Below are 13,482 nucleotides of genomic sequence, written 5' to 3' on the forward strand. Positions count from 1 at the left end.
CCGTTCCTCTCTCCTCGTCCTTGCTCTCTACACAGTATCTCTCTCCATCTCCTCCCCTGCTTGGAGGCAGAGTTCTTCAGTTAAATATTAATTAGTGAACCCCATCCCGCGGGCTGATGGGGAGCACAATGGAGAATCCCCGCATGTGCCTGCGAGCGTGACGCTAATGAAAGGAACGTGTGTGTGAGTGAGTGTGTGTGTGTGTGTGTGTGTGTGTGTGTGTGTGTGTGTGTGTGTGTGTGTGTGTGTGTGTGTGTGTGTGTGTGTGTGTGTGTGTGTGTGTGTGTGTGTGTGTGTGTGTGTGTGTGTGTGTGTGTGCGCGCGCGTGTGTTTGTGCTCTCGTGTGTATTTGAGTGTGTGTGTGTATTTGAGTGTGAATGAAAAAAAGCAGAGGGGGATAAACACAAATAGAAATTATAGACAGAGAGAGCACAAGAGGGGGAAAATAGAGATACAGTAGATTTATAATGTGTGTGTGTGTGTGTGTGTGTGTGTGTGTGTGTGTGTGTGTGTGTGTGTGTGTGTGTGTGTGTGTGTGTGTGTGTGTGTGTGTGTGTGTGTGTGTGTGTGTGTGTGTGTGTGTGTGTGTGTGTGTGTGTGTGTGCGAGTGTGTGTGTGTGTGTGTGTGTGTCTGTAGGCCTCGTAAGGGAGAATTGGGAGGCATGATTCTAATCTGAGTGTGCATAATGCCCGTGTGTCAATGTATGTGTGTGCACACGTGCATCTATAAACAAAGGGTGTGTTCATCAGGGGTTTGTAGGGTATGGCTATTGGCTAATGATCTGTGTGTGGCAGATAGCCATCAGTGTGTTTTCGCAGGGCGTCCTCTATTCGCCAACTGGTTAAGCCGTATTGAGACACCAGATATATGCCTCAAAGACCATCTGAAACAATAGCCTCCGATTTTAATGGGCCCATCAGGCATGGACGCTGTGTCTATATATCCACACAATCACTCTGTACATACACAGTGAAATCCTCAGTGTAAATCTAACCCTGAGAGCGTAAAAATAGATGCAAATGGAGATATATTAAAACTGAGAATTTTGCTGCATAGTATTCTGTGTACTGTGCACAGTGTCCGTGTCTTCTCCCACAACAATACAACAACAGTGGTTTGGTGTATAAATAAAGGTGGTCTGCAGTAGGGCATTAACGAATAGTGATTTATGGTATTCGAATTATTCGACCCAAAAGTATTCGAATATTCGATTATTCGATTTGATTATAAAAAATTAAAAAATTCAATTGCATTGATGACTCGACTCAAGGAATGCGAGTTGACGTCACACCAGAGCTCACAGCTGCATGTCTGCTCTAGAAAAGCCACTAAAAAAAAAAATCTTAAAAAAAAAAAAATGCTTTTTTTTCGAATAGTCGAATAGTGGTTTGATAGTCGAATAGTCGGTTTGATATTCGAATATTCGAATATTCGACTATTCTGTGAATGCCCTAGTCTGCAGTAATGTCTTAGGGAGATCATTATGGTCCATTTTCCATCTAAAATAACCCCTTTTATTGGGGGTGCACCAGGGACTGAACGATTACTGCATTGTGTTTATAATTACACACTGTTCGAGTCCAGCTGGACCTGCTGTGTTCATGTCATCTCCCCTCTAGCCTTGACTGATGTCTGTCGACACAGTCCTGTCTAAAGAAAGCAAACCGATGCCTACAAATAACCCCCTTGTTGGGCCGTGTAGTGAACTTTAGGTGAGGCGCTGTGGTGCTCTTTTCTCTGTAGATAGGTTTATAATATATACACGGTATGTTTGATCAAACATCAGCACTAATAGGGTTTATGAATTCTGACTGTGGTGCAGCTATCTGTCTCCTTGTCTTTCACTCTCCATGTGGATGTGTGTTTCTCTCTCGCTCTCTTTGTCAGCCTGCCTGATCGACATGTGATGACAGTAACAGAAGACCTTGGATGGGCGTGTTAGCAAAGACCAGCCTTGGTATTTTACGCACTCACATCCACAGCGGCGCCAACCTAACTCAATCTTCTGAAACAGTCTCATTCTCGCACGCACGCACACACACGCACACACACGCACACACACACACACACACACAATTGATTTAATCTCATGGGGCAGTAGGGCACACACACATTCTGTACATTCAAACCAGTTTCTTAATCAAGAGTGTTCACACACAGCTGACACCCACACCCACACACACATGCACGCAAGCAGGCACACACACTGAACATGATTTTGTTTAAAGCTTCAATGGGCGAGTCGCGTGCCAAACAAATGTTAATGAACCACATATGGACCCCCCCCCCCCTCGTCCCTCCTTTTAAAGAACCTCCAAACCACTAAAAAGAGGTTGAGAGACAAAGCAGGGCTGGGCTGCAGACAAAAACAAACACACACAAACATACAGTGGAACACAGTATACTAGTGTACCCATACTCATACTGTACACTCAAATATATACATCTATAAATAGATATACTTGTGTGCATGTGCAAACACACAGCCCCCCCGCCATACGCACACACACACACACACACACACACACACACACACACACACACACACACACACACACACACACACACACACACACACACACACACACACACACACACACACACGGAAGTGCAGATTGCCACGCATAGACAAACATCATTCCCCCCCCCCCCCATTAAAAACAAAACAAAATATGTATACTGAAAGTGAAAATAAAAACATAATACAGTCAAAACAAAACAGTAAAAAACAGTAAACAGTGCTCGACCGACCCGGGCCTCAACTATCGGAAACCTTACAGTAACAATGGACACACAATGTAAAGCATGAATAAATGTACTCTAGGGATTCATCTATTGATTGGGCTCTGTCTTTCAGACTGCTCATCTCATGTCAAATCAAATCAGTCAGAGAGATTTGTTTTTCTCATTGTCTTGTGTCGCTCCGTGTGTGTGTGTGTGTGTGTGTGTGTGTGTGTGTGTGTGTGTGTGTGTGTGTGTGTGTGTGTGTGTGTGTGTGTGTGTGTGTGTGTGTGTGTGTGCGCGCGCGCGCGTGCGTGCGTGTGTGTGTGCGTGCGTGCGTGTGCATGTGCAGGTGAGTGAGTGCGTTCTGAGTCAATAGTGAGATGATGCTGTATTCTTCTGAACACTGGGGCCAAGTCCTGATTTAAACATCAGCTGTCATAAATGTTTCAGAGGAGTGGAGGGAGACAGATATGGCTGGAAGCACTGGGGCGTGGGTGAGGACGCGCGGGGGACGGGGTGGAGGAGAAATTAAACAGGATGGAGAGCTCGAGCGATGCAACATAAGGTAAAGGAGAGAGAGAGAGATTGTCTGACCCGCTGACAGAAGAGAGAGAGGAGGTGAGGCAAAGGTCAGCTCAAGGGAAACTCTGCCGGAAGCAATGATGATAATAACTGTCTCAGGCAATATAGCACAGAGACAAGATATGGAGCTTCTCAAGTTCTTATCTTATGAACTGTATTTCAAATTTAATTGATATGTTAGACAGTTAAAACATTCATACACAGTACCTGTATATATACAGTATCTAATATATATATATATATATATATATATATATATATATATATATATATATATATATATATATATATATATATATAAAAACAAAGAGGTACATCACTCAATTATAATGATCATTTCACTCAAACATGATTAGAGCAGAGCCCGACCGATGTTAGATGTTCGGGTCCGATGCTGAACCGATTTCAGAGAGTCCTACTCCTAGGCCACCAATCACTCATGTTTTGACCCATATTTTGTCATTTTATTTTTTTATTTTTTGATTCAAGTGTTTATTTGAAGACATCTAACTTACAAGCAAAATGTTTTTATAAACCCATAAAACCATGAACTGAACTCAACCACTTAAACCCTATTCAAAATGTTTCAAAAATAGCCAATCTACATGTTCACAACACAGATCGGCCATTTACGGCACACAACATCGGTTGCGTATAAATTAAGCATTACGCCACTGTAGTCGATTTGTTGTGGTTAGTCGAACTCGCGGACAAATGCATTCGTTTTACGATGTGAATATGGGTCAGAGTCATAGGAGAAGCCTTTTACCACTCTGCCTCTGATATATAATCAATAGAACTGAAAGAATCTATCCCAGGAGTTCAACAGCTCAGTAAAGTTACATATTCATATCCCCTCTCTGCTTTCCTCAGTCTCCCAGGCAGTTTATAGCACTGGTTCTTATAATGTGGAGTCCAGCTATAATTATTGATGGTTATAGGAACCAAATGGGAACTTTACAGGTCTGTAACTCCGGAACCAAATGAAACCAAATGTCCAGTTGGTTCAATTTCTACACAGTCTGAGTCAAATGAACACTGAGGATTTTACAGTGAAGATTGGGGTCCCAGTGATACAACAAATGATATCAAATGGGGGTCCATGGCTTACTGCATATCAAACTGGTGGTCCTTGAATTGAAAAAGAGAAACACTGGTTTATAGCATGTGTGTGTATAGAACTTTGGTTCTAGAACTGGTTTCGTTCTAGATTCTTGGAACCTTCACGGAACCGGCCGCGAAACGGCTTGCGTTTCCACCAGTTTTAAGAAGAGGCGGCATAGCTGAATGGTACAGAGCCCGCCTGGGGAGCACGAGTCCCCAGTTACCCCAAATTCGATTCCAAGCCTGGCCAGCAAAGCGCCGAATATGACTGGTCAGAGTGGGGTCCAGGGACTCTCAGGGTTCCTTGAGGAGGTTCTAAATTGACCCTTACAAGTCTGTAACTCTCACAGAGAGTGAGAGTTAAGGGGCCTCCTTGAAATGTACAGAATAGGTTTGAGAACCACTGGTATAGAGTATGTGTAAGCAAATATACATGTAGTTTAAATATGTATTGTCTTTCCTTGTCGTCCAAAGTCATTTTCTCTCTTTTTGCTTCATGCCAAATACATAAATCAGCTCTACAGCTCCACCTAGTGGCTGAGGGATTGCAACATAGCCTCATAGTGCTGACAGCACTGCTGACTCCAGATTCAATTAGCTAAATGGCACACTGAATTAGGCTAAACGCAAGATGAACCTGCTGAAATGGACATAATTGCAAGAGTATAAGGGGCTAGTAATCAGCTACAATTACATTTCAAAGCTAGCATAAAATGCTAATCTAATATTGCTGGAGATAGGGGAATTAATTCAAACAGGATTGGCCGGGTGTCTAGGGCTGAATACAGTCAAAACATTCTGGCGATGATGCAAAACTGCTAATGACTAATGACATGCGCGCGCACACACACACACACACACACACACACACACACACACACACACACACACACACACACACACACACACACACACACACACACACACGCGCGCATACAATCTGCCACGGTGTGTGGGAGTGCACACACACACACACACACACACACACACACACACACACAATCTGCCACGGTGTGTGTGTGTCTACAGAGGAGCGAGAGAAAGCAAGAGTGGGAGACCCCCACCCATTATGTTGTATTTGGGAATGCAAAAGACAATATGAAGACATTTAACACAATGTATATATTTTTTTTTGACTTGGCATGTTTAACTAAAGTTTTTTTTTAACCGCTTAGCAAAGGGAAGAGTGCCTTGGACAAGGGACTCACTTTTACAGACAATTAGGTGAAACGTTTTAATGGAGTATAGAGGCACTAAATCTCACTGTTGTTCAAGGCTTTCTACCGCAGCAAGCCTTATGCTGCTGGTGTAGAAAGCATGTGGTATTTAGGCTTTCTCCAGCAACATAAGCTACTTCTGGGGGGAGAAACACTATCACACATGCTTTCTTTCACTGGGGCACATGCATTTCCAGGTATGTACATCATGCATGCAAAACGTACAGGACTTACACAGAATACACACAGATAGTCACAAACAAAGGAATATGGAGGTCTTTATGCCTAATCTTTGCTCCATTGTATGTGGGTGTTACATGCTGAAAATAGCAGATCTACAAGCTCACAATGCATTGCGGATGCGACACGTTGTGTGACTGTCAGCTTGTGGATTGGCTATTTTTGGCAATGTACAACACAGACTAGACATTGAGATAATGGCTCGGGTAAGACACTGTGGTACAACAAAGTATAATTGCGGCTTAACACACACACGAATGCGCGCGCACACACACACACACACACACACACACGAAAAATCAGTCTTACCTGGTCATATTCCACCTGGTTTCCTGTAGGCTCCATGTGTCTGAAAACAGAATAGAAGAGAAAGCGGGGAAGGGATGTCAAATTAAATCAGAGATAAGTTAGTACTTGAAATCAAATATACGTTGGTTGTCCTGAACTTTCTAACACTTGTGAACTTCCTGTAAACACTATTCAGTAGGTAACCTACACAAAAGGTCCATAAGAATCTTTTATTATAATCATCATTATTATTATTAAATGACTGATTATTGAAAATGGTTTTCACGTCTCCTAGCAACTGAATGTTGAAAACATGCATGTCGGTAGCATACTGAAGACTGCGTCCACCATGATTGCAACGTCCCCCCCCCTTTCCATTCGGACCATGTTGCAGTGTTGTCATCCCCCTTGTTAATAAAAAGGCTGCGGTCCCTAAAAACGTCCCTAAAAGTTATCCCTAAATCAAAGATAAAAACATACTTTTGATGTGTACAGTATCCTTCATTGTGTAACATTTGCCCGTATACTGTACATGTCATGTAACAGGTGCGGTCAGTCAGTGAATGTTTGCATGGACAGAAAACAGTGCAATGTTCCCATGACCTATTTATCCAGGAGTGTTAAATGCTGAAGCAGTTCAGTTTGAGAGAACATGGTTAGAGGGTGATCTACCAACCCCTGGTATGCGTGCATCTAAAGGGCCTCGATGTGAAGCTGCTCTTTTGAAATCTCCAGGGCCCCATAGCCCATCACACATAACTCACACTTTTACACTTATAATACACAGAGATCATGTGTCAAAGCCCTGTGTGTAACAGTCTCATGGCATTATCAGCCGCTTTAGGATGCACATAGAAAGAGAAAGCTTTGGGATACAGAGAGAGAGCGCTTTGGGGGGGGAGAAGGGGGGGAGAGAGAGAGAGAGAGAGAGAGAGAGAGTGAGAGAGAGATGGGCAATTACATGCCCAAGGAGGTTTTAAGTTCAATCAGGGCAGTTCCCACGGTGGATTTACAAGATGGGTCTCATAGGACGCAGGGCGGAGCGTAATTGCTACATACATGTTCACAGAGAGTCCAGATCAAAGGCAGTGCTGTGGACCTTGGGAATGTTGATATATTGCATATTACATTCAGCGTACCCTTTTCAAAGCTCACTATGACGGTGCACAGCTGAAACAAATGTATAAGATTGTACAGTATTTATACACAGTCAAATCCTGAGTGTTAAGTCCACCGTCAAGAGCTGAAACAAGCTGTTCCCTTGCTACGATCATTAGATAAAGGTTGTACCGTAAATTGCAGTGTGAGAATGAATTATTAACAACACACTATTCTAATTGCTTTATATAAATGAAATGCCTCCCTTGAGATTGAGAGATTGATGTAGGCTTGGGTAATATATGGTAAATATTCAGTGCTTAAAAAGCTATGAAAATATTAATGCCTGAAATGTGAGCTGCTTTGGATCCAATAGGGTGAATACCAAGATCATACAGTACATACATACTGTATACAGTACGTTTATCATATACTTTTATTTATTTCAGCTGTGCCCCGGCATTGCGCTATGATGACTCTTCAACAAAATGCACAGCCAAATGAAAATGGCTGGAAGCTAGACAATTGAGTGGTGATTTATCGGGTAATGACATTAATGCCCAGGGTTTTAATCTGGGCCTGCTCTGGACTGTGTGCACTCAACACGACCCTATGCAGCACTTTGCGATTGAGAGCAGTGTAGTTCCCATGCCACAGCAGAAAACAACAGGCTGCTCGTGCTGATATACTGTCTGCCTGCCAACTAACTGGACCAGAAAACAACAAGCTGTAAGCCATCCCAATCCCTGAGAAATTATTTATTTAAATTGTAGACATTTGATTGCAACTAACATGACTGATGTCTACATACTTTCTTTTCCATACTACTATGATTTCATTGATATTTTTATCGTGTAGTTCTACTGAAGTTATAATATGTATTACTGCGACAGTAGCATACTACAGCTATGGATGTTATAAACTTAACCAGAAACTATCCTCATCTGTATACCTCCTTGGTTGAAGTTGTGTTATGGTCCACGGAATCCAAGGGAAAATATATTTTATTGTATGACCTATGGTTCAAGAGTTATGGCCATAGTGCCACCATGAGGCTGATTGTGCTGATCAGTCCAGAAGTGTGCGAGATAAAACTCCAGATACACACACACACACACACACACACACACACACACACACACACACACACACACACACACACACACACACACACACACACACACACACACACACACACACACACACACACACACACACTCACTTAAAACATAATCTCCGTGCCGGCCTTCGGCCTGGTGGAGAGAAAGACGGAGAGAAAGAGACAGAGGGAGAGAATGATAGAGCGGAAGAGACAGACAGATAGAAAGAAAGAGACACAGAGATGCATACGCACTATAGAGCTTTTGTTCCCCACAGGCCCTGAGCTGAAATAATGGGCTCTGCTCCATGTGTGTGTGCATGAGCATGTGCACTCGCCGCACGCACGCACACAAATCCCACTTGTAACCTAATACATGCACTAAATCATCACATCACACTTGGAACATAACTTGGCATGAGAAAACACAATGAGAAAATGTGAGAGGTGGGGATGGGGAGGGGGGGCTCTATAGGAAAATGCTGACTTGGTTCATAAATTAGCAACAATATTGTGAACTGCATGTGAGATACAAATCTTGCGGATTACGGGTCTCTTGGGTGTCAAATAAATCCATACGACGATAGCTTTAGGCTACGCAAAACAAAAGCTTTCAAAAAACTTTTCCCAGCGGTAGACTCCCCATTGGCCTCTAATCAATAAACAGCATTGACGTTTCCTTGTTATAATGAAAACTTAAAAGAAATGGATTCAATTGTTTTGATTTCTTGACTCACATCCCATCGCCTGGGAATTGTACCATCGACACTAAACTCTGCTCAAGTGCCCAGCTTTCACACCATTTCACACTGCACGGCACTTACTAAGGAATATGTGCAATAGTTGAATGAGTTTACGAAAATATGAAAGACTGGGTCGAAATCAAAGACCCCCAGCCACACTTTAGGGCATGTAGCCTGCTTTCTATAGTTTTAACATTTAATTAATCACTTTATCAGTTCCAAACCACTTATTAACTGTACTTTGTCTATGACCAGTAGCAAAACAGCTGACCTACAAACTCACAATGCATTGCAATGTGATTATTTTTTTATGTTTACAATTTAAATATATATAATTCTCACCTAACGATATAATAATAATGTCAGGTTGAAGGTGGTTAATCTTAACCTGACGCTTCCAGATCCAAAGAAGCTTTCGTCACATGTCTTGAGAAACTAGTTACTCAATACCGCCCCCATCTGGCAGAGTCAGGTTAGGTTAATCTCTCTTGTGATTTAATTTGATTCATTTGTCTCTGCGTATAATGTTCACCAATAACATGAAGACTTCAGATATCTCACCTGCAAACATTGGCAGGAGGTTGGGATCCCTGGTTGCTCTGGTCCTGTCCCATCTCTACTTTGGTCTCTTCTTCCACGTTACGTACAGCAGGCCCACTGGAAGCTGTCACACGGCTCCCCTGGGCGGTGGCTGGAATTAAAGTCGATCTCAGCGATCACGGACACATCTGCTGGTGTGATACCAGTGATGTAAAGTAACTAAGTACATTTGCTCAAGTACTGTACTTAAGTACAATTTTGAAATATTTTTTACTTTACTGGAGTATTTCCAATTTTCAGCACTTTTACTTCTACTCCACTACATCTCAGAGGCAAATATTGTACTTTTACTCCACTACAATTATATGACAACTTTAGTTACTTACTAGTTACTTTGCAGATTTTTATTATTATTACAAAACATACATAAACAACTTCAGCCCTATATACATTTCGGTCATTTGAAAATAGCCGATCTACAAGCTCACAATGCGCATTGTGACCTTGTAGATCGGCTATTTTCAAAAGATTTGTATAAATGTAATAATTTTGAAAACTTGTGAAATTGGACATTCTGCATAATGAGTACTTTCTACTTTTGGTACTTTAAGTACATTTTGATACCAGTACTTTTGTACTTTTACTCAAGTAAATTTAGAATTCCAGACTTTTCATTGGAAAGTATTTCAACATTGCAATATTGATACTTTTACTTAAGTAAAAAATGTGAGTACTTTTTCCACCACTGTGTGATACACATAGAGTTGTTATGCAACTCCACAGTGTTGCCCTGTCTACCTGAATTCTTCAGTGGCAGTTCGGTGTTCAAACCACTAGATGGCAGTACGTCATTCGAGGCAAGTGCAGTCTCAGGAGAGATGCTTGGTGTGCTTGTAACGTTGTTCTTTTCAGGGACCTTGCAGGAGGTTGTGGATATTGTTGAGGAATGTTCTTCCAGGCCATCTCCAGCCTGACCTCTGACTTCATTCCCTGCCCCAGACGAGAGGGCTGAAAGAAGGGGAGAGCTGCAAACATTATCTGCTACAGGTCTCTGGCTCTGGCTCCTGCTGAGGCTGTCCTTCTTCTCTTTGCTCTTCTTACTGCTGGGGCCCCCTAAAGGAAAAAGAGAGAACAGACATTAAACATAAGAGGCAGAGACAAAATGAGAATGTCGTTGCTGTCGGGCAGAAACCTCTTATCTCCGTAGTTTAACTTTTTGTGTTTTTTTGTAAATTAATGTCCTACTTGATCATACTACAGCATCACACAAAAGCATCAAAAGTAGCAGATCTGCTTGTAGACCTGCTACTTTTGAATTTAAATCCTGAAAAGTAACAGTTTTGGACAGAGACCCGACAGAGACGACATATGTATGACACACACACAAAGGGAATTGCACTTTAAGAAAATGTGACTCCTGTTTTCCATTATCAAACAAGTAGTTAATTATTTGACTAATGACTATTACTTGAAACTACTACCTTATGCTTATTTTACACTCCATCGTACAACAGAGTCGCGCGCTGAAAACAGCCAATCTACAAGCCCACAACGCATCACGAATCTGCAACACGCTGTGAGCTTGTAGATTCAGCATGTGATGTCCATCACATGACAAAGTATTAATTAGGCTTTTTACCTTTGCTACTTTTATCCCGCTTCCTCGACTGCAGACGTGGCAGGGTGCCTATGTGTGTGTAGTTGTCACTGGACTGGACGTAGCTGGCAGTGCGTGGGCGCATGGCACTCATGTCATCTACTGTTGTCTCAGCGGCTCTGTGACAGGTGTCATCGTCTTCTTTGTGGGTGGGTCTGGTGGTTCCATCGGTAGGCTTCTGCTTGGACTTATCAGTGGAGCGACGGAAGGAGAGATTGGTGAGGCTGCCGAACCATTTGAAACCTTGAGGTGTTGGAAAGGGTTATGTTTGGGGGGGAAAAAAGATAGTATGGGTCAGAATTGACAAAACACCTGTGTTCTTGTACAGCTGTGAAATGCCTCATTTTCAGACATTCTTCACATTGACACATTCATTTTACAACCACTCATGTGTGGTTTTTTTTTTTTTTTTAGTTTTAACTTCTTTACGGTAAGTTTGCTATTGCATTGTGTACTTTAGTTATAAGGTCTGAGGAAGAGCCTCCCGACTCGAAACGTTACCAATAAAATACCCAGGGGAGCAGCATTCTGGTGTGCAGATTTTATTGTTGTTTCATTTTACTTTAGTTACATGGCCATAGATTTTATTTTGGTAAAAGTTATACAAGTAAACTCACAATATAAACCAGGATAACACATTAAAGCATAATGAAACACTTGTTTCCATTGTGGTCCTGCATAACATAATTGACACAAGGCTTTAACGATCGGTATCCATTTTCAGAGCCCTTCCTCCCATTGCCCTGTCCCTTTTCAAAAACATGCACACAAACCCAAGACATTGTCATCACATGCCCCCACCACACAAACCAAGCCAACCACACAAACAGAAGTAGCACGGAAGGGCATAGAGTTGAATTGCCCTTTACTCTACTGAGCACACAGTTCTAGTTACTCTGCTCAATGTTCTTGGGAATTCAATTCAATCTTTATTTCAGACCCAAGGAGAGCCATATCACAATTATACAACACAACACAATAAAATAACAGAAAGAAAAAAACGTGTGCGCCAATGGTTCCACAGTCTAGAGGAGACCCTGACAGAACTGCGTGTAGGGTCCGTTATGACAGTGATTATGTCATTTACTGACTCAGATTCCCTACACATAAACCTGTACATAAGGTTACGTAGCACAGCAGAGCAGGTGGGTACCCTGACACTAACAAACATCTGGCTTGCACTGGAGCTTCTTGGTAAAAAGCTTAACCGGTGCTGAATCCTCTAATTATACTTAACATCAGCAAAGCAATAAATGCAAATCATTTAACAAGGTGCATGTGCACCGTGTGACACATTTCTAAACTTCTGTTTGACACAGTTTTGTGGTTTTCTGCCCGACTGTATAGCTCAAGTTTTGTTTTGTAGTTGCAGCATTTTGTTGAACACAAAATGCATGATATGCATACGCATGTATGTGGTTACATTAATTTGTTTATTCCTATGGTTCAAAACTGGAGACCACAAAAGTATTTTGTCTTTTTTGTGCTTTCTTCTCCCATAGTCAAATTCAGAACTGATGCTTTTTCCCCCCCCAGCACTTTTCAATGTATGTGTTACATTCACACACAGGCAGCCAGCCATGCAAGGCACTTGCCTGCTCATTAAGAGCAGTTAGGGGTTCAGTGTCTTGCTCAAGGACACTTCGACATAGTCTACAGTAGCTCCATTTCCAACACATTTCCTTCCTAAATCAGATAATTTAAAAACAAGGGCACCTGCTCTTACAAAATTATTGATAGCATTTTAGCCTATGGAAAAAAAAGAAGAATAAGTACGTTGATAGTTCAGTTTTGCATGTCAACATAACCTTCAAATGACAGCAAGTGTAGCAATACATTGCCAACACTCTGCAACTACACACACAGGTGATTGCGAAAACATGCACGCACGCACACACGCACACACACACACACACACGCGCACACACACACACACACACACACACACACACACACACACACAAACTCACACACACACACTCTCTCACACTATACTCACTTAGTTTCCGTAAGCTCATGTTGTGGCTGCAAGTGTGCGTACAGGGTCCAGCTGAATGACTTGTCGATCGTTAGAAAAGCTGTAGGGTGAACAAGACAGTGGACATGAAGAAGTATAGAGAGATTGATGACTTCGTTGAACACTTGTTGAGCTGTATAAACCGCTGTAAAAAAACACAGTTCCTCCCCAC

General features: G+C 42.1%; 1 protein-coding gene across 2 annotated transcripts in view; it reads right to left on the bottom strand.

The window, feature by feature from the left end:
• The window catches only part of sh2d3ca (SH2 domain containing 3Ca), a 63,665-nt gene extending 50,183 nt beyond the window's left edge, over positions 1-13,482 (bottom strand). For both annotated transcript variants that reach the window (XM_080419582.1, XM_080419581.1), the window contains exons 1-5: positions 13,293-13,482; positions 11,276-11,536; positions 10,435-10,749; positions 9,658-9,787; positions 6,178-6,217 (exon numbers count right to left, since the gene is read on the bottom strand). In XM_080419582.1, the coding sequence (XP_080275708.1) occupies positions 6,178-6,217; positions 9,658-9,787; positions 10,435-10,749; positions 11,276-11,536; positions 13,293-13,311 (765 nt within the window). In that variant the 5' untranslated portion in view covers positions 13,312-13,482. The remainder of the gene's footprint in view (positions 1-6,177; positions 6,218-9,657; positions 9,788-10,434; positions 10,750-11,275; positions 11,537-13,292) is intronic.

Source organism: Gymnoscopelus braueri (assembly GCF_963280865.1).
Source record: "Gymnoscopelus braueri genome assembly, chromosome: 22".
NCBI classification, from domain to species: domain Eukaryota; kingdom Metazoa; phylum Chordata; class Actinopteri; order Myctophiformes; family Myctophidae; genus Gymnoscopelus; species Gymnoscopelus braueri.